This window comes from Octopus bimaculoides, chromosome 8 (genome assembly GCF_046866305.1).
Source record: "Octopus bimaculoides isolate indiv1 chromosome 8, ASM4686630v1, whole genome shotgun sequence".
Taxonomy (NCBI): domain Eukaryota; kingdom Metazoa; phylum Mollusca; class Cephalopoda; order Octopoda; family Octopodidae; genus Octopus; species Octopus bimaculoides.
In genome coordinates, this window is record NC_142935.1 from 14,189,498 (window position 1) to 14,211,541 (window position 22,044).

Here is a 22,044-nt window from a genome sequence, read left to right on the forward strand (position 1 = left end):
CCATAACAGAAGAACATGCGAAAGCTTCTTTAATCAGAGGGAAAAGCACCTAACTCAGGAATGGCTGAACATGGAAAATGAAATCACATAGCAAATGTGGAGTAATATTTTAATAACTCACGGAGCACCACAATAGAAACTTAAAGAATTCAAGAAGCAGTACATACAGCACTCACTGATATCAGCTTGATATGACTGTCTTTACTGAAAAATGAATTTAAATAACCTAGAAATGTAGAATTAATTGTACAGGCATCAGTGAGCCAACAGATAAGAGCATTACTACACTGTTTAGAAATAAAAGTTCTTAACCTGAATCCAGTGCAGTAATTGGTACATATACAGGAATAAGACATCTGATGACAATCAGGAATCAAACTACTATTTACATCTGCTAGTGTAGATGTAGATATTAAACATTTTTCATCCCTTAAAGATTAGGTTAATAGGCTAAATAATTCTAATTATACAACTAATAACTCAGTTTAAACACCTACAAATGTACTCAAGTTTAAATCTCTGAAGATGCCTTTATTATTTGCTGTGTACATCAAGGCAAATGAATGCTCAATATATAAACATCTGATGTGGGTATCTTGCTTATGATTAACAATGCAAAATGAAAATGGCATCAGAAAATATTTCAATAGTTCTTAAGGAAATATGAGAATTCATTCATAAGAAATTTTATTTTAAAAATAACTTTTCTCACTGCAGAAAACACATTTCTAAGAATTTTTGTTTTCTACAAAGCAATTTCTGAAAATCTAAACATTTACATTAAGCTGCCCAAAGTAAGGGGAGTAATATGTTGAATTATATGTAATGCTCATTTGTTATGTAAAATGCCATTGTTCTACTTTCTTTTTTAAATTTCTGAAATAATATTTTTAAGAAAATTATTCCAGCATGTTAAACGATGTTTGTTTTTGTCCTTATTGAAAATGTAAAATTTTAAAAAACAAAACTTATGCTGTAAAAACCACTTATAAGCTATTTTAAGTAGTAAATGTATAGACATTTAGTTCTTAGATTGGAGCTAATGAAGATGAGGAAAAATAAGTCACGGGGTTTTAAACAGTAGCCTGTTTTAAGAAAGAATGAGGACTTTCTGCAGATTGATATGCTAGCTTCATCCAAAGCACATAACAAAATGCAAACGATTTTATCTCAAAATATGTTTCACAGTAAAATAAGGCTCAATGAGGTGAAGAAGGTACATGAAGATCTTTTTTTTTTTTGGTTTGGCCTGGAGGAATGAAGCATAATTATCAGCATCAGTTTAATTCTTTCAAAACCAACTTGCTCCCAATCACCTATGATCCCATATTACCAACAAGTCTAAAACTTGCACTGTATATTTATACTGGTTTCAAATTTTGGCATAAGGCCAGCAATTTCAGGAAGCAGTTAAGTCAATGTGTGTGAAAGGGTTAAAACCTACTCTATCCACAATAGTCACAGCTGAACATTTTCCCCAAGGTAAGTCAGTTCTTATTACATAGTGGCTTTTAGTAATTGAGAGAATACCTAATCAAAACAATTGTTTATAGCATATCATTAGTAGCAGAATAAAACAAAAGCCAGGATTTCTCCATTGAAGTAATTGTACACTTTTATTTTAAGCCACTCAGAATCAGTGATCACACACAAAAACACTGCTGACAAGAAAGTCAGTCACAAACTTTTATGACATCTATGACAAAAATCAAAATGTAGAACCTTTACACTTGATTCTTCCTTCATCACACAAGAAAAAAAAAGACTGAATATGAGCAGCACCAAACAAAGAAACTGACAAAAAGCTTAACTTTTACAATTCAACGTCTCTTAAATTCTTCTACACTATCAAACCAAGATATCTGAGTGACATCTAGAGGATAAAAAGCATTGAATCTTGCTTATTCTAATAACTATGGAGAAAAGATTTCCAGTGAGCCTAGTCAAAATAATCTTGGGTTACAATCATGTAACAAATGCAGTGAAATATACACGCAGCAAATACAACTATATAGTCCAGTCCATAACCATGAATAGGTACCAAATGGAGATAGGCTTCATTAATATAAAGAATGAAGTAAATGCATGACCAGTATTTTTATATGAAATCTAGTGTAGCGATTAGATTTAACAGACAGAAATTAAAAAAAAAAGGAGTTTGTACAAATAAGTACAGCCTTTTACTCAAACTTTACTAAGCAAATCATTGCAAAAGGGGGAAAAAAAAAAAAAAAAAAAAAAAAAAAAAAAATCAACATCACCAAATGACATTAGGATTGTGTTCAAATCAGGTGCAAGATATATCACCTGTAGATTTGTAGTTAGTGTGACAGCTAACCCCTTTGTAGTTTCACCTAGCTACAGTTTTTATACCGATATTTGCGTTTTCAAATATGACCAAAGCAGCAATGTACTGAGAATACAATTAGTATCCCAGAGTATCTTTTGGTTTTATTTTACTGACTACATAGCATTTTAAAACTGATATTCAACAATATCCTAACATCCACCATCCTTTCTTCAATCATTATTCATAACCTTTGATTGATCAAAGTATCTATTTTTGCATGTTTAAACACAGTTATTTACAAATGAATGTAGAAAAATTCAAATTTCTTAATATATATGGATGTATTTGAGCATGCATGTGTGTGTTTCACAATAAACATAGTGGATACATTAAATTCTGTGTTGTCTGTGTGCAATATAGAAAGAATATATGTTTTAAATATTTACCTTCCAGTTTCCTTGGTGTGCTAGGTCCAAGAGATCTACTACCTTCACTGTCCCGTCGTTGTCTCTTAACTCCTGTATTATCGAAATTATGAACATGAGTATTATCCTTGCGAAAATTATCCTTGATTGATGTCTCTTGCAACTGTCCGCCTTTTTGAACCCACTGGCTAGTCCTCTGTGCAACAACATCTTGCAAATCTTTAGGCGGTCCAGTTTTAATTTTCTCAGATAATGATCTGTCTGATGTTTTTGATGATTGGTGTAAACTGACCTTATGGTGTTTATCAAATTTTTCTCCAACACTGGAATGTTTGATTCTGTCATCTGAGGCTGGAAATGCTGCATGGGGCAGAATAAATAAATAACTTTAATAAAGAAAACAAAAGTTAATTTATCATTATATTTAAAGGTCTTATAGTCATGCACTCCAGTTATTTTATAAATAGATTAACATAAAATAAAGAGAGGCCAGCTTAGTACTGGCAGTCTACAAACGCCTTCTTAGAGTGTGATCAGCGTTAAGAAGAGTTAAATGTTAGCAGTTAGTGTGTAGAAATACATGGATAGGAACAGAGTTCTGGAGTTAAGACAACTTGGAATGTGACAATCTGATTTCTGTAGACATGTCTTTAACTATAAGAAATTTATTTACATGAGGGCCTATCTACAGAAGGGTAGAAGATTACATGTTCTCTCACAAAGCATAAGCTAAAGTAAAATACACACTGGAAAAGTAAAATTAAAATTATGAATCTTAAAAACCAATTGATTAACTGATTAAAGTTAGAAGAAAACATACAAATCTGAAATGAAACAAAAAATGCATCAATAGAATACAGAAAAGATAAAATCAACACAAAAATCAATGTGTTTGAAGATTACATCCAAAATTATTGTTTTGATGATTGTCCTAATCAGCTGGCACTTCTTGACAAAGCTATCTAAATTAAGCCTAAATTTTATCTTGCTTGTTTGTCATTGGACAGCAGCCATGATGGGGAACCGCCTTGAAGCATTTTAGTTGAATGAATCAACCCCAGAAGTTATTTCTTCAGCTTGGCATTTACTCTATCACTCTCTTATGTCACAATGCTACGTTGCTGGAACATAAATAAACCAACACCAGTTAAGTGGTGACAAGGGACAAACACAAAGACACACACACACATATATACAATGGGCCTCTTCTAGTTTCCATCTACCAAATCCATTCACAAGGATTTGGTTGGCCTGGTGCTATAGTAAAAGATACTTACCCAAAGTGCCACACAGTGGAACCGAACCCAAAACCACATGGTTGGAAAGCAAACAACTTAACACATAGCCATGCTTTAATCTATATGCACTAAATATTTCAAAAGGCTCAAAACAAAGACTAAACATGTGCATGCAAATATCTTTCTCTCTCTCTAACTTCTGTAAATACCAAATTTTTAACTGCTCACACTTATACTTTTTACTGAGGAAAGCGGTAAATTATGACAAGTTTGAACATCATTATCACCTAACGTCAGTATTCCATGCAAGCATGGGTTAGACTAACTTAACTGGAATTAAACTGTCTTGATTGAGTCTCTAAAATAAATTTTAAAAAACCACAAGCCCAGTGTCACAATTAAATCATGTATCTGTCTCACGCTGGATGGCTGTGATACCAGTTATGCTACATACTGTCCACTTGTTTTTCAAATCCGGTATAAATATTTATTTGCATTTATTTCACTCTTTTAACATTTAATAAAGCAAGGTATCCTATCATTTAGTGCTTCAAGTGAATCAATCTTCAAACCTCAAACTGCATGAATTAAAAACCTGAGAAATTACATATGAAATAGGTAAAGGCATGGTGGTGGTGGTGGGGATATGGTTAAAAGCAGATACCTAATTTGAGAAAAGCCAACAAGTGAGCAATTGTTATTAACATGGTCACTTGACAAACAATATAGTGATTGAAATCCAAACAATGGATTTGTTGTATTTGTGTCTGACAGTGGTGCTGTCAAAGGAACAGTGTATGACAGTGCTTACGTTATAAATCTTAGCCAACCAAGTGAAATCGTAGTTGTGGCCGATACCAGTGCTGTCTGACTGGCACATAAAAAGCACCATTCGAGCATTGGGCCTCGTGGTGGCAGTGACAGGTGACCAAGACACTTGGCAATATACCAAACTTATGTTGACCTGTCAAGCCAAGTGAGACCATAGTCGTGGCTGATGCTGGTGTCAGGTCAATGGTGCCCATACTGGTGGCACGTAAAAAGCACCCACTACACTCTCGGAGTGGTTGGCATTAGGAAGGGCATCCAGCTGTAGAAACCTTGCCAAATCAGAGTGGAACCAGGTGCAGCCCCCTGGCTTACCAGCTTTCACTCAAACCATCCAACCCATCCCAGCATGGAAAACGGACGTTAAACGATGTTTTTATTGAAACTGAAGTTGAGAATTTCTCACAACTTGAGTTTCAATTATAAAAAAAAAATTTTTTAATCACAACATGAGCATTCCTTTTTCATTCGCTTGACAAAGCTGCGTGTATGCACACACACACACACACAAGAGGTGTTCATTGAAGATTTCCCCAAACCCACTTCTGCTTATTGCAGGAAACGAAACTTGTACAGGTATAATCATACATGTCGCATTGTAAACTGCAGCTTTCCCCAGCTCTTTTCCAACCATGAAGTCTCTTTTTAAGGGGAAGCACTTTTCAAATGATGGACTTATTTCCGAGGTAAAGTCTTGGCTCCAGATGCGACCTACCAACTTCTACAGACGAGGTCTTCACAGCTGCATAAAGCGATGGGAGAAGGACTAATAATTATGCCAAGTTTCGTTTATTCCAGTCCTTGAGAAGTGGATCAGGAGTAATCTTTAATGAGCACCCTTCGTACACACACATTCTGCAAATTTGGATATTTTTCTGCATCGCTTTTAATAGTTGATTAACCACACTACTAGCATCCATTTGTCAGTAGAGTAAAAAGGAAAACCAGCAGTTATGTTGTTTAGCTTCTCACTCAGCATTGATCAAAGGCATTCAAGTCATTACTATACTACAAAAGTGCACCCCAGACTACATTACTCAAAGTGCTTTATTTTGAGATAAATAGCAAAGCAACCGTCTAGAGGCTCTCTCATTGGTTTATGCAGAGTTATGTACCTTCCTCAGTATATTAACACAATAATTGATTAGTTATTGAACTATATATATCTCCTTAATTACCAGCTAGTTAAATTTAATACCAACTTCCTATCCTTGGACTTTAAATTTTTTTCCTAATTTTATTAACTGAAATCTCTCTTGAGGTCACAATATCGTTAACTCATTTCTTATATTCATTTCCTTTTCCACTGCTTATATATCTTTTGTCAAAACTGGAAAATAAATTGTTAGTCCCAAATCAGCAGTGGCCAAGCAGACCTGTGATCAAAGACATTCCAGTCATGATCACCTTATCTTTTTCCAAGAGTGGATTCCTTGCTGGTTTGAGGAAGAATGCAATTTTTATTTATAACTGCAACAAAATCTGAGAGAAACACACAGACCAATTTTTAAATTTTACACTAAAAAAAGATTATAAAAGACTATTGTGTCCCCTTGCTATTTCAACTTAGACTAATTGATAATCAATTATCTACCAGATCCTTTTTTAGTTAAAATGGAAGGTAGTGTTCATAACTCCTTACTGGGACTCCAAACAAAGGTGGACAGCAAGGCTAACTCCAGTGGAATTTGATTTCAGAGCATAGAATTGTAACTAACACTGCAAGATATTCGAACACTTATAACTCTGCCAATTCTTCACCCTAATGGTTTAGTTTTACACATCTTGTACTACCAAAACCCTTAGATAAACATCTGTTCACTAAGTGCTGAGCAGCTCATTGTACAACTAAGAACACATCATTAATAGGATCAGAGATGACGTGGAGCTAAACAACATTCACCTCACCCAACACACAGCCACTGTCCATCAAGTGAGATACTTTCAGCCATTAAAAGGTAACAAAGTCTAAACATAAATAAAGCAGCTTATTACCCTGAAACAGAAGATCCCCAAGCAGGTCCAAACTTCTCTTTAAGTACCACAATATACACATATAATTGCACTTCTCATGACAACATTCACCTATGACCTGGCAATCACTAACTTCTTCAACAACTGTAGAGTAATTGTTAGCAATTACTCAATCATGAGTATCTTTGCTGTAAACCAGCAGTGTTGGATACTGATTTCACTTTCACACACCAATCTTCTCAAACTTTTGATAAATTCAGTGCAGACAAAGTTGTTGCTCTTGAAGCAAACACAATCTTAAATGTATAGGCAATGTGTAAGTAGTAAATGGCTAGGAGTTTCATTATTTTTCCAGCCTTCAACCTTCCAATCATGAAAACATGAAAAATCAATTGACTCAAAACTCTAACACATTGATTGTGTAAGAAACCAATAAGCTATTGGTTCAGTGTTTAGTGAAATATTTGATACACTGCAATACACAGGAGCAATATGAATAACATGTCAAATATCACTACTTGAAAAACTTACTGCAAAATTCTATTTCAGAAAAGCATTTTAAATTGTAATTTGTATTCAAGGTTTTATAGTTTAGATAGAACCCAAAACCGATTTATATAGGTGGCACATAAATTGCACCATTTTGAGCGTGGCCGTTGCCAGTACCGCCTGACTGGCCTTCGTGCGGGTGACACGTAAAAGCACCCACTACACTCTCTGAGTGGTTGGCGTTAGGAAGGGCATCCAGCTGTAGAAACTCTGCCAAATCAGATTGGAGCCTGGTGTAGCCATCTGGTTTCACCAGTACTCAGTCAAATCGTCCAACCCATGCTAGCATGGAAAGCGGACGTTAAACGAAGATGATGATGATGGGCTTAGTCAAGAAGCTGTATTTTCTATATGAATATCATAATGGAATATACATACATGTCTTATAAAAAATAGATGCTTAGGCAAACACTAGCTATTTATGCAAACTTTATAAGGGATATAGCTGCGCCACTAGTCATCTAGCATAATCTGGATCATTTCGACTTAATTTTCTTACAAAACTTTTCAAGGATAATTTCTAGTTTCAAAATAAGTGAATATTATTTTGCAGTCTAACAGCTCCAAACATGACGGCAGAGAAAGAACTTGAAGAAATTATGACACTTTAAAAAAGAAGACCAATATGTTATTAGCTGATTAGCAGGCTCAATTTGAAATACTATCTCTAAAACCTCTCCACTTTTTTTTTAGGTGGAGTGAGAGGTGCTAAGAAATAGACAAATGCCATTTTAGAAATAGAAGGTAAGTACAATTCGCATAATATACATTTCCAAAAGAAATTTATACTCAAAGCATAACTTACATTTACTATGTAAATTGGCATTGTGCTTGCTTGGAGCTTTATTTTCTTGTAACTTGTTATCTGTTCCCTTGTTCGGCCTGGAAGATACAAGAACATGTTTGAATACAACATTTATTTTTTGATATTATTTTGATGAATGAATGAAGAGAAAGAGGGAGATTAAGCAACCGAAACAAGTCATTCAAATATCTCAAAACATATAGAGAAAAATATATCTGAACATTGGTGCACTTGCTCTAACTATTTGGGGAAAGAAAACATAAACACATGAAAGTGCAATAGTGAGAAGCCACCCCCAAAGTGAAACTGATAGCACTTTCTAAACAGATTAGTTTTAATACGGTTAGTACAATCGAGATAGAGGTAGAAAAAACAGTAGGACTATCACTAATACTTGCTCAGACGTTAAGATCATCAGGCCAAGTTGGTATTGCGCTTTTTTCTTAGTTAAGTGCATTGTGCAAGACAGTGTTATCGCCAACAGTTGATGTATTGGCTTCAATGTAAACTAACACATCAATTGCAATGGGTCACTAGTCTAGTAGATAAGAACATTACTGTTAGTCTGGTATTATGTACACACACATTCAGAATAAAACACCTGATGATGATTACAGATTAATTTGATTTTAAACACATTGTGGAAGCAGATATTAGTCTTCAATGCAGTATAGATATTTTGAATATTTGATGTTAATAACCCAAAAACTCCAATCAAAAGGACAATTCTCACCCCACCCACCCTTTTTGCCCATTCTTGTTTTCCACTTTTCCTTATTTCTCCTCATTTTTATTTTTCTATTTTCATGAATACATAAAAATATTATTATTGTCAACTTCAACACTGATAATTTTTGCAGAGTGAAACAAAATAATGGTTTCAAATTTTGGTGCAAGGCCAGCAATTTCAGGGAAGGACCTAAATTGATTACATCGTCCCCAGTGCTTTACTGGTACTTATTTTATCAACCTCAAAAGGACGGCAGATAAAGTTGACCTCGGCAGAATTTGAATGCAGAATGAGAAGACTGATGAAATGTTGCTAAGAATTCTGCCTGCTCATCGCCTTAAAGCTAATCCTTTCTACTATAGGCACAAGGCTTGAAATTTTTGGGGAAGGGGCTAGTCAATTAGATCAACCTCAGTATGCAACTGGTACTTAATTTATCGACCCTGAAAGGATGAAAGGCAAAGTCAACCTCAGTGGAATTTGAACTCAGAACGTAAAGACAGATGAAATACTGCTAGGCATTTCGCTCAGCGTGCTAACAATTCTGCCAGCTCACCACCTTAAACAAAGCTAATAATAGTTTCATTTATACTAGACATAAGATACCTTCAGGACTCATGTCTGGGAATTGGATTCCCTAGTGAGATTTAAACATTTAACAATATATATACATTCTCAATATAGAATTTCTACACAGTTGCTCGACCTACTACAAACAGAAGACAAACTTTTAACTTTGCAACCTATCATTTGAGAAAAGACATTGATAATAGGGTCCTAGATGCTTTATGCCTAATAAAAGGACAAGGATAGTAATGACCAGAATGTCTTAACCAGACCAGAATGTCTTAACCAGACCAGAATGTCTTAACCAGACCAGAATGTCTTAACCAGGACTGATGTAGGTTTGAACAGTAACAACTATTTTATGCAGAAATGTTACCATTTTAAAAGTAATATTATAAAGATGATATCAATTTTATCATTTCTAGTGATAGAAGTTATGATCAGTTGTAAGGAAAATTTTGAATATAAACACTAGTAATGCTTTCTATATTAGTGACAACATTATGCTTAAATTGTTTCAAAACAAACCACATTTCCAAAGTTTTAGAGATATTTTCTTTGTCTTCATTTTAATTTTCTCTTTCACCCTAAGTACTTTTATGTTTTTCACTTCAATTTAAGACCTACTTCATGAGACACTTTTATATGACATTCCTTAAACAATGATGATGCAATAGGTTTTTACCACCCTACAGCTCTCAGGCACCTCCTCCAAAAAGTACTGTCAAAAATAATTATCACTACACTTTCCTGATGGATCCTTGAGCATGACCATCAGAGACTATAGATGTTATCCACCCATCTCCCTCTTGGTCTACATCTCCTGCCAGTTGGTTTAGCTTGATGAATTACTCTTAGAATCTTTTTCTGCAGCATTCAAATCACATGCCTGTAGTTCCAGAGCTGTCATCTCTCAATGCAGAGAAGTAGCAGCTCAACTTGGAGAGACTCCCTGATCTCCAAGTGACACACTCTGCAGACTATTATCATCAGTGGTCACATGGATAACAGTGTTATTTCAACTTTAGGTTATATCCAAGAACAGAACATTTGATGATGACTGGAGATCAAACCAATCAAGAAGTGCAGATGAAATTATCAAAATATATTTCATTTAAGAGGGTGAGTTTGTCATAAATATATTATCAAATGTTCATAGTAAGATAATTACATTTGCAGAATTACTTTCTTAGTTAATGCTGAATTCTTGTAAGAAACAAATCAGAGTTGAGAAAAAGATTTGAATATCTATGATATGCTCCATATAAGATAATTTTAGCATAAGGCAAGAGAATATTATGTTGGATTTGTAATGTTACAAGGGGGAAACAACTTATAATGCCTAGACAGATTTAAGTAATTGAAAGGAAGATATATATGCCAAAGAACAAACCTTTTAATTTACCTCCTTATTTTTAAAGATCTATTATGAAGTTAACGAGTGAGGACAATATTCAAGTTTCGTTTCTCTGATGAGGTCAATTACTAAATTTGTAAAATGTGATATGGAGGATCAACTGTTGGGAATATAAAACCAAATTTATACTTACATATCATGCCATTCTTTAGGTTTTTCCCACTGTGATACTTCTGTCTTACAATTATAATAGTACTTTTTACCCGAAGAGCTAATGTGTTCTGACCAATCACCAAACACCCGCACTGCGGACTTTTGTACCTATTAGAAAAGATAAATATTAAACAAACATAAGTTACAATAAAGATAAAAGGCTTTGCTGAAAAGACAATATTAGTGTTTCCATTAAAGAATAAATAAAGCATCTCTGATTATTGCTGCTGCATTCATTTGATTTACCTTCGTTCACATGTAAACTATCAGCTACAAGGAACTGGTTATGAAATCCATTGGAATATTCAGGACATACATAAAATACCTTGTTCTATGTATAGAGGAATATAATGTAAATCTTATTTGTGCTATACTAATCCTAAGGACTGATATTGAGAATTCAACTTAGCAAGCAGTTATTGGATAACAAAAAGAAATATATTGCAATATCAAAAAAATAAGATACTTTACTGGGTAGCATAGTGATACTAGAAATATACTGTTCAGTGAAATGAGGAGATAGGGATGTCCCTTTAAAAGGGAAAGAATTTCAAATTATGATTAATCACCATTTAATTTGAAAGCAAAAAGCTTATAATGCTGTAGCTGTAATGATGATTTGATTATTTCAATGACACTGTGTATTGTCTTGACAAAGACAACACTCAAAAGCTCAATATACCTAGTTGTAAATTGGTGGAACACTTCATATTTGAGATGCATTTCATTACTTTGGTATATCTCAGCATTTCATGCGTACTCATTTTAGATGCACATAGGTTAAACTGAAAATCCAATGACATGCACAAATCTATACCACTGTTTTATTATTTATCCAAAATGAATGTAGATTAATAACTAATTTTATATTTCATTAAAGATCACTGAATAAACATGAGACACTCAAATCTTATTCCAACAAATATTTATCAACAAACAAACTAGCAATCATAGAAAAATAGTATATAAACAATCTAGTACCAACCCATGCTAGCATGGAAAGCGGACGTTAAACGATGATGATGATGGTGAACGAGTACCAGAATCAAAATATTGCTCAATTATCAAAAATACACCTATCAAAGCTGACTTGCCAATCACACATAGACAAGCCTCTCATACTGCAAATCCCACAGTCACACACATTATGCACAAACATGAGAACTATTAAGACATTACCAAAAAGATGTGACTGACCTAATTGATGAGGTCAAGGAGGCTGGAACTCCAGCGCCAGTTGATATTATGAGAGTGGAGTCAGTAAATGAACTGAATCATATTTTCAAAACCAACCCCGTTTTTCTCATTACATTCTTAAATGATATTAAAATAGATTTAATGAAGATTTAAAAAAAAATTTTTTATTAGCAATATTAGACTAAATACTTATAAAAATTTAGTTTTATGTTCTGACTTCAAACCCCACCAAAGAAATTAGTGAAACCTCCTATTCACAATTTGCGGCCTCATGCAAATAAAAGAAATCATTATCATTATTATTATTAACTGTTTGTATGAGGAACAAGCTCAAAGCTGTATATAGTCAGGCAGGATTAGTTAGTGAATATCTAGTTTAAATTGTGGATTAATGCATTGTGACAAGGTATTGACAAGCAGTGAACTGAGAAGAACAGTTTTAAGGATATAAGATTCAACAGAATGCTGACTACAGACCAGAGGAATAGGGTTGCAACAAGATGGGCAAGACAACAAAAACCCGATAGACTATATACAAGATAGAGAACAAAGGAGTGAATGTAGAGCCAGAAACTTGTAAGGATAGGTTTATTCTTGTAAATAGGCTTGCCTGGAAAAAAGATCTTGGAGTTCAATGAAATGAGGAAGTAAAACCCCACCGTGGTGGAGAATATCTAAGCCAGTAAATATTCACAACTGAAGTATTTTTTGACAGTGAAATTTGTACAATATTGCTGATGTGTATTTTCCAATAGATATCAATAAAATTTTAAAAATCAAAAATATGTTCTATCATTTTAATGAAGTTGTCATCACAACTAAGAATTTAATGATATTTGTTCTTAAGTTACTAAGATTACTTGTTTGAAGTACGTTGAGACACGTTTAAGCTGTTAAAAAGTTGATACACATCAGGGAAGTAGAGAGCTGCATATTAAATAAGAGAGAGAGAGTATTTTTGCTAAAAAGTGAACAGTATAAAAGGTTATCAAAACAAGACAGCTAAATATGCCCTACACACAGAGCGTAACATAAGTCACTAAGTCACCAGTGGAACTGACTATACTACTAAAGAGAAAAAGGCAAAGTGATGAGCTTTATGATGGTTTCCAAAGCCTTGGCTGCATTTGAGATAAGACTGGTCGATCAAAGAAGTTGGCCCTCTTATGGTTGAGTCTCACAATTGAATGCTTCTGTAATCTGGAGTAACAATTGCAACATATTCCAAGGCAATTTGTTTTACAGTAAGGAGTTATCATCATCATCGTTTAACGTCCGCTTTCCATGCTAGCATGGGTTGGACGATTTGACTGAGGACTGGTGAAACCGGATGGCAACACCAGGCTCCAATCTAAATTTGGCAGAGTTTCTACAGCTGGATGCCCTTCCTAACGCCAACCACTCAGAGAGTGTAGTAGGTGCTTTTACGTGTCACCTGCACGAAGGCCAGTCAGGCGATACTGGCAACGGCCATGCTCAAAATGGTGTCTTTTATGTGCCACCCGCACAAGCCAGTCCAGGGGCACTGGCAACGATCTCGCTCGAAAATCCTACAGAAGCCAGTCAGGCGGTACTGGCAACGGCCACGCTCAAAATGGTGCATCTTATGTGCCACCCGCACAAGAGCCAGTCCAGGGGCACTGGCAACGATCTTACTTGTCTTGCCGGGTCTTCTCACGCACAGCACATTTCCAAAGGTCTCTGTCAGTAGTCATCGCCTCGGTGAGGCCCAATGTACGAAGGTCTTGCCTCACCACCTCAGCCCAGGTCTTCCTGGGCCTACCTCTTCCACGGGTTCCCTCAACTGTTAGGGTGTGGCACTTTTTCAGGCAGCTATCCTCATCCATTCTCACCACATGTCCATACCAGCGCAATCGTCTCTCTTGCACACCACAACTGATGCTTCTAATGTTCAGCTTTTCTCTCAAGATACTTACACTCTGACGGGTATTCACATTGACATTACACATCCAACGGAGCATACTGGCTTCATTCCTTGCGAGCTTACGTATGTCCTCAGCAGTTACAGCCCATGTTTCACTGCCATGTAGCATGGCTGTTCGTACACATGCGTCATACAGTCTGCCTTTTACTCTGAGTGAGAGTCCTTTGTCACCAGCAGGGGTAAGAGCTCTCTAAACTTTGCCCAGGCTATTCTTATTCTAGCAGTTACACTTTCAGCGCACCCACCCCCACTACTAACTTGGTCGCCCAGATAGCGGAAGCTATCGACTACCTCTAGTTTTTCACCCTGGAATGAGATAGAAGTTGTTTCCTGTTTGTTTACAGTTTTTATTGCACCTGAACATCTGCCACAAACAAAAAACTAACTTCCTAGTTAACCTGCCTTTGATGTTGCTGCACCTCTTGTGTCCATAGCTTGCACCGGGTACATATAGAGTTACTACCTACTCCTTTTCTACATACTGAGCAGGGCCATCTACCTGAAGGGGTTTGTGTTTTATCTACCTTCCTACTTATTAGGATTTTGGTTTTAGCTAGGTTGACTCTAAGGCCCTTCAATTCTAGACCTTGCTTCCACACCTGAAACTTCTCTAGTTCTGATAGTGACTCCGCAATTAGGGCAAGGTCATCAGCATAGAGGAGCTCCCAGGAGCAACTTGTCTTGAACTCCTCTGTGATTGCCTGGAGGACTATGATAAATAAGAGGGGGCTGAGGACGGAACCTTGGTGGACCCCTACCTTTACCCGGAATTCATTGCTGTACTCATTTCCAACCCTCACCTTACTGGCAGCATCTTTGTACATGGCTCACACAGCTCTCACTAACCATTCTTCTATCCCAAGTTTCCTCATTGACCACCAGATAAGGGATCGGGGGACCCTGTCAAAGGCTTTCTCCATGCCAACGAAAGTCAGGTACAGAGGTTTATCCTTGGCTAGGTATTTCTCCTGCAGCTGTCTTACTAGAAATAAGGCATCAGTAGTGCTTTTACCTGGCACGAACCCAAACTGCATCTCATCTAAATTGATTCGCTCCCTAATTAGTTGGGCTATGACCCTCTCTGTAACTTTCATAACCTGATCTAACAGCTTGATGCCTCTGCTATTTAAATAAGTTATTTATGTAATCTAACTAGCCATGCTTAAATTTTGAAACATGATCGAGATGATTATCATGACAATTACTATTTTCAATTTTATCATACCATACTTAACACTATGACCACAGTAAGATGGAAGCTAGTTGCCAGGATTCTGAATACCAGAGACAATCATGAAATCATATACCACTACCCAAGTAGTCAAAAAAGAAAAAGAAAAAAACAAAAGGAAGAATTTAGGAAACATTCACAGAGCTTTTGACTTGATAATTTGCCTAAATAATAGCCATATTTTATAAGATTTCTTCTCATTAACATTTCTTGTTCAAGTATACCAACAGTTGTTCCTAGAATCACACAAACTTCTAAGAGGAGAAGATATATGCGATGAGATAAAAACCACATATATGCAAGTCAATTATTGTATACCTATAGACTGAGTGAAGGAGACTAAGTAACAAGAGGTTTCTAAAATGGAAATATGGAGGGAGGTGTTTAAGAAAAGCTGTTTGGAAAGGGATTACAGGTAGCAATATAAGCAGGTAGACATTTCAGTTACTACCCAGCTGATGTACAACTATCAAAACACCCTAAGAAAGTTACATGTGAGTATCCAGTTCAGGAGTTTTGTCTGATCTGTTTGACAATGTAGTTGTGTAAAGAATTAGTAAATAACTCGCTATAACAATATGCCATCATAACATTAAATTCTGGAAAATGATTTCAGACATAATTTTTATATGCCTGAAATAGTTGATTGTATTATTTAACCAATGTTTAAAAGCTAAAGTTTTAGGAAAACATTAGATGCTAATTCATAATATATTAAAGGGTTATATATGGCCCTAGCATTTCAAGATGAAATTTTAAAAAATTTATAGTGATGTACAGAGAGATAGCAATGAAATCCCTCTCAAATCTCACCATATCATCCTACATGGAACAATGTAGCCCAAGGCTCTGCAACAAGAGGGTCAGAAGTATATAGAGTTCCAGATTGCAAAGCCCTGTCACAGCATATCAGGACATTGAAGAACAATATGTAAGTAATGATAGCAGTGCACTTGCACTTACTGATGCCAAGAAGAAAGAGGCAAAGAAATATTACAAGAGGTCGCTGAATTAGAAGAATGCAAACAGAATTCCGCACATTGTACTTATGTAAACAGTGTGTGCAGAAGAGATGTAGTGGGATCATAAGAAACTGACAGAGAACTTCATATATGCAGATGCACAAGAGTAGTTAGCAGTCAGAGCACCATGTTAAATTCTCTCAATGCATAAAAGACTCCCTTGAGCTGATAGTAAGCTGTCCTAGTAGTTAATAGATTCTGTTATCTAGGTGACTTAATTAGCAGTGGAGATTGGTATTTCAAAAGCATAAGAGAAAGAAAGGGTTGGGGAAAGTTCAGGAAGCTATTAATTTTGGAAGTAACATAGAAAAGAATAGATTGTATGATGCTTGAGTATGAAGCGTAAAGTTGCATGGTAGAGAAACAAGGCCAAGGGCATGAAATGCAGAGGCATGAAATAAATGAACATTTTTCTGCTGGATGTGTAATGCTAGTGTGCATAAATGACAAGGCACAAATGAGTAGAGAGAAAATCTGGAATCAGTGTGCAGAAAAGAAAAGTGTGCTGGTATAAGCATTATACATGAAGGGCAGTTGAAAAAAAGGAGGTCCAAACATTCCAAATACAAGAACTTGTAAAAAGGAAGACACCAAGAAAGACAGGGAAACAAGTGGCAAAGATGAATGTTAAGAGGCTGGACCTATGAAGGAAATGATAAAGATTCACAAATAACAAGATGCTGTGCCAGAGAAGATTCATCAATGCATGCCAGCAGGGAAAACAGAGAGACAAAAATGATGCTTGAAATTTCCCAGATATATAGCACTAAAAACTGTAAAATTCCAAGCTAGTCAAGGTCAACACAGTGTCGGTCAGAAGGCCAAAGTATTAACAATAACCCACGAAATGCACAACACAGTAACCAAAGAGATTCACTAGTTGACATGTAATAGCAATAAAATGAAGTATGATGATTTACTTTCAAGTAGATTATACATACACACACTTTTTAAATAGAACAAAATTTACTAAAAGCCAGTTCTAACTGGATTTTAATCAGCAAATATATATATTAAAAAAGTTTAATTTAGTATTGATATATTTTAGTGAACTTTTTTTCTATTTATGTTCCTGATATTGAAGGTGACTTATGTAATAAATTTACTTAAGTTGCTGTAGTTTAACTACTGACCAAGAATTTAGCTTATCTAATTTTAGAATCTTCTGAGTTGAGATAAACAGAGAGAGAGAGAGAGAGAGAGAGAGAGAGAGAAAGAGCAATGTGTGTGGAGAGGGGTTAAAACCAACCATAACAGAAGAATTGAGTATTAATGAGAGCTAGCTGAAACAAATCAAACTTAAACATGAGACTATCTTTCTATGTGCCATCAAAGATATATTAACTAATAAAAGCAAAGACTTCTAATCCATTTTGATTGTGATATTTATAAATCTAACAATGATTCCTTTCTATAAATAGGTGCTCTATATAAATTACATGCCAATCCTTGGTTTAATTTGAGGGCAAGTAGTTGAAAGAATACAAATAGAGTAGAAGAGAGTAAAGTTGTTGTTTTAATTAATTATATAAAAGCAGTCCAAACATGTGGCCAAAAATCAAAAGCAATTTATGAATAGTAATTTTCAGAGAAATAGGAGGACAAGTTGTAAAAGTGTTCTATTCCACCATGGCAGTCCATCTATTGCCAAAATACCTGACTAGTTTAAATAGCTGCAAACAGTTGGATGGAATAGAAGAATATGTTGTTCTAAAAAGCAAGAACACTGTATGCATGGCTTGGTAATTAAGTTTATTTCACAGATAGATGGTTCAGGGTTGGATCCCACTGTGCAACACCTTGGGTAAGTGTTTTCTACTCTAGCTTCAGGTTGACCAAAGTCTTCCAGGTGATATCTCATAGACAGAAACTAGAAACCTTTTGGAGAGACTGTCCCTTTTACTTGAGTGGCACATTTGATCCATTGCCTTGTGCATTGAGAGAGGTGCATGGCAGGAAGAAGATATAGAAGCACCACTTATTCCAATTCAGTTGATTGCAAAGAATATGGCTAAATCATTGGCATTTACAGCAGAAGTTCCATAGATCCAATGATCCTAATTGTGAATGTAAATAAAAATCCCAAGATGATGTTCTGTAATTATGAAATAACTTTGGTCAAGTTCTTCATTTCTGCAGCATATACTGATGAACTAGACTGAAATAGATAGTGCTTCTCTTCCTGCCAGAATCCCCCTTTGCACTACTGTTTATCAAAATAGCAGTCAATGTTATTTGTGGCAAGTATGTACTGTACAACATATTCTGATATATTCCCAAATGCATTTCTCTTCAAATGTTTAATGTATATACATACAGTACTGTGTGTGTTTAAAAATTAATATTTTCGTGCATAAGTGATGGAATAATGGTTTTGTGAAATTGACAAAACCATAAAAGAGACAGGCATGGAAAGATTGGAAGAATGGAGGTAGTAGAGAAATATAATAGGTGGCTAGAAGAGAAGATAGACAGCAGATTTATCTCGCAAGGTGAGAAACAGAAAGGAAGAAGTTTGCCAATGTTCTACAGCGTAAAGATCAGAAGCGTGAGGTTTTCTGGATAGCATGATAGAGAAAAATTATGATGTGGGAAAGAAGTATATATGGACGGATGATGGAACACTTGCACTTCATGATTCTGAAAGAAAATAGACAACTACAAAAAGCTAACAGAGGAGAATGCATAGGAGAAAGAGAGAGGGACCAGCTATCCTTTAACAGCAATATAACAGATAAAGCAGTTAAGAATATGAAGACAGAGAAAGCTCCTGATCTATCAGGAAGTATAAGCGAGATGCTTAAAATATATGGTGGATGGGATAGTGCCTAGTCACCTGTGCAGTTAATCAGACTGAACAGGAAGATATCATACCCAATGACTAGTGTAGCAGCATTATAGTCAACTGTTACAAGAGAAAAGGAAATGCCTTAGACAGAAGTAATTTAATAGGTATCAAATTACTGGACCCAGTCATGAAAGTTATGGAAAGGGTTATAGCCCAACCATGAGGGTACAGTCCGACATACTTTCACCACCATCTTCTCTCTCCCAGATGGGAGAACTATTTTTCTTCTCTACAGTATTTTTTCTTAAAGTCCGGTACTTATTCTATTGGTCTCCTTGGCCAGACTACTAAGTCACGGGGACATAAACAAGCCAACACTGGTTGTCAGAAAATGAATAAACATACTGGGCTTTCATACAATTTTTGTCTATGAAATTCACTCACAAGATATTGGTTAACTTGGGAGTTATAGTTGAAGATACTTGCCCAAGGCCTCACACAGAGTGACATGGTTGCAAAGCAAGTGTCTTAACCACACAGCCATTAGTTTTTAACCTCTGATCAACTTGCACAAGACCACCTCCCCCGATATTATTTTATCCCGAGATAAGGGGCTTTTGTCTTGCAAGCTACTTGGTGATCTCACCAGTGCTGGTGCCATACAAAAAGAACCAAATACACTCGGTAAAGTGGTTGATGTTAAGAAGGGTATCCAACCATAGAAACCATGCCAAGCCAGACAATAGAGCCTGGCACAATCCTCTGACTTGCCAACTCCTATCAAACTGTCCAATCCACGCCAACGTGAAAGGAGGACATTAAATGGTGATAATGATAGGATATTTGTAATAAAATGATGGAAGCAGTCATTATCTAAGTGACAACTTCTGGTGAGAAAAAACAAGGGAAATAACAGGTGTGCAAACACACCTACACAGAATATATGATGTAATTTCACATCATCTACTGCTCAATTGTGAAAATACAACCATAAATGCATATATTAGTAGAATTCTTTGCATACCAAATGATTTCTTCTAAAAATGTTGTGCAAGGGGTAGAAGCAGTGGAGAAAGATATAAAGAAACATAAGGGGCTATAGTGAGTCACGATTTGTATGTTTAGCTATTTGATGAAGTAATTTAATTAAACCAATAGGTGCAGGTGTGGCTGTGTAGTTGAGAATCATGCCTCCCAACCATGCAGTCTCCAGTTCAGTTCTACTGCACAACACTTAGGCAAATATCTTCTGCTAAAACCCCAAGCCAATCGAAGCCTGTGTGGATTTGGTAGAGTGGAAGAAATTGGGGAGGTGGGTACGTACATGTGTGTACTCTTATTTTGATATAACATGGTGGTTGTAAGCGAGGAGAGTTATACAAGCCAGGTTGTTCGTTTCCAGTCTTCTGTGAAAAACATGTCCGGCGGTGGGGAAATATTACCTTACTTAGAAACAGGTGACAATAGGAAGGGCATCCAGCTGTAGAAAAGCTGCCTCAACAAATTCCATCTGACCCAAGTAAGCATGAATAAGTGGAAGTTAAAACAACAATGATATATCCATATCATCATCGTTTAACATCCACCTTCCATGTGGAATAGATTGGACAAATTTTCTGAGGTTGTGTTTTACAGCTGGATGCTTAATAAAGAGATTGCTTAATAAAGAGAATGAATGGGAGAAAGAGAGCCTGCCTTATGTCGACCCAATAGAGGGACCAGCTATCCGAGTTGATAGTACCAGGGTAGATAAAGCAATTAAGAGTATGAAGACCGGGAAAGCCCCCGGCCCATCAGGAATCACTGCAGAGATGCTCAAAATATCTGGCAGTGTTGGCTATAGCCTAGTCACCCGTATTACGAACCAGGTGATACACGAAGGAGTCATACCCTATGACTGGTGTAGCAGCATCATAGTCAACTGCTACAAAGGTAAAGGGGACGCTTTAGATACAAATAATTACAGAGGCATCAAGCTGTTAGATCAGGTTATGAAAGTTACAGAGAGGGTCATAGCCCAACTAATTAGGGAGCGAATCAATTTAGATGAGATGCAGTTTGGGTTCGTGCCAGGTAAAAGCACTACTGATGCCTTATTTCTAGTGAGACAGTTGCAAGAGAAATACCTAGCCAAGGATAAACCTCTGTACCTGGCTTTCGTTGACATGGAGAAAGCCTTTGACAGGGTCCCCCGATCCCTTATCTGGTGGTCAATGAGGAAACTTGGGATAGAAGAATGGCTAGTGAGAGCTGTGCGAGCCATGTACAGAGATGCGGCCAGTAAGGTGAGGGTTGGAAATGAGTACAGCAATGAATTCCGGGTAGAGGTAGGGGTCCACCAAGGTTCCGTCCTCAGCCCCCTATTATTTACCATAGTCCTCCAGGCAATCACAGAGGAGTTCAAGACAGGTTGCCCCTGGGAGCTCCTCTATGCTGATGACCTTGCCCTAATTGCGGAGTCACTATCAGAACTAGAGGAGAAGTTTCAGGTGTGGAAGCAAGGTCTAGAATTGAAGGGCCTTAGAGTCAACCTAGCTAAAACCAAAATCCTAATAAGTAGGAAGGTAGATAAAACACAAACCCCTTCAGGTAGATGGCCCTGCTCAGTATGTAGAAAAGGAGTAGGTAGTAACTCTATAAGATGTACCCGGTGCAAGCTATGGACACATAAGAGGTGCAGCAACATCAAAGGCAGGTTAACTAGCAAGTTAGTTTTTGTTTGTGGCAGATGTTCAGGTGCAATAAAGACTGCAAACAAACAGGAAACAACTTCTATCTCATTCCAGGGTGAAAAACTAGAGGTAGTCGATAGCTTCCGCTATCTGGGCGACCAAGTTAGTAGTGGGGGTGGGTGCGCTGAAAGTGTAGCTGCTAGAATAAGAATA

The 22,044-nt window shown here is 36.4% G+C and overlaps 1 protein-coding gene across 3 annotated transcripts in view; it reads right to left on the bottom strand.

The window, feature by feature from the left end:
• The window catches only part of LOC106874988 (WW domain-containing adapter protein with coiled-coil), a 90,697-nt gene that overhangs the window by 19,152 nt on the left and 49,501 nt on the right, over positions 1-22,044 (bottom strand). For all 3 annotated transcript variants that reach the window (XM_014922940.3, XM_014922956.3, XM_014922926.3), the window contains exons 5-7: positions 10,957-11,084; positions 8,110-8,186; positions 2,737-3,075 (exon numbers count right to left, since the gene is read on the bottom strand). In XM_014922940.3, coding sequence (XP_014778426.1) covers positions 2,737-3,075; positions 8,110-8,186; positions 10,957-11,084 — 544 coding nt within the window. The remainder of the gene's footprint in view (positions 1-2,736; positions 3,076-8,109; positions 8,187-10,956; positions 11,085-22,044) is intronic.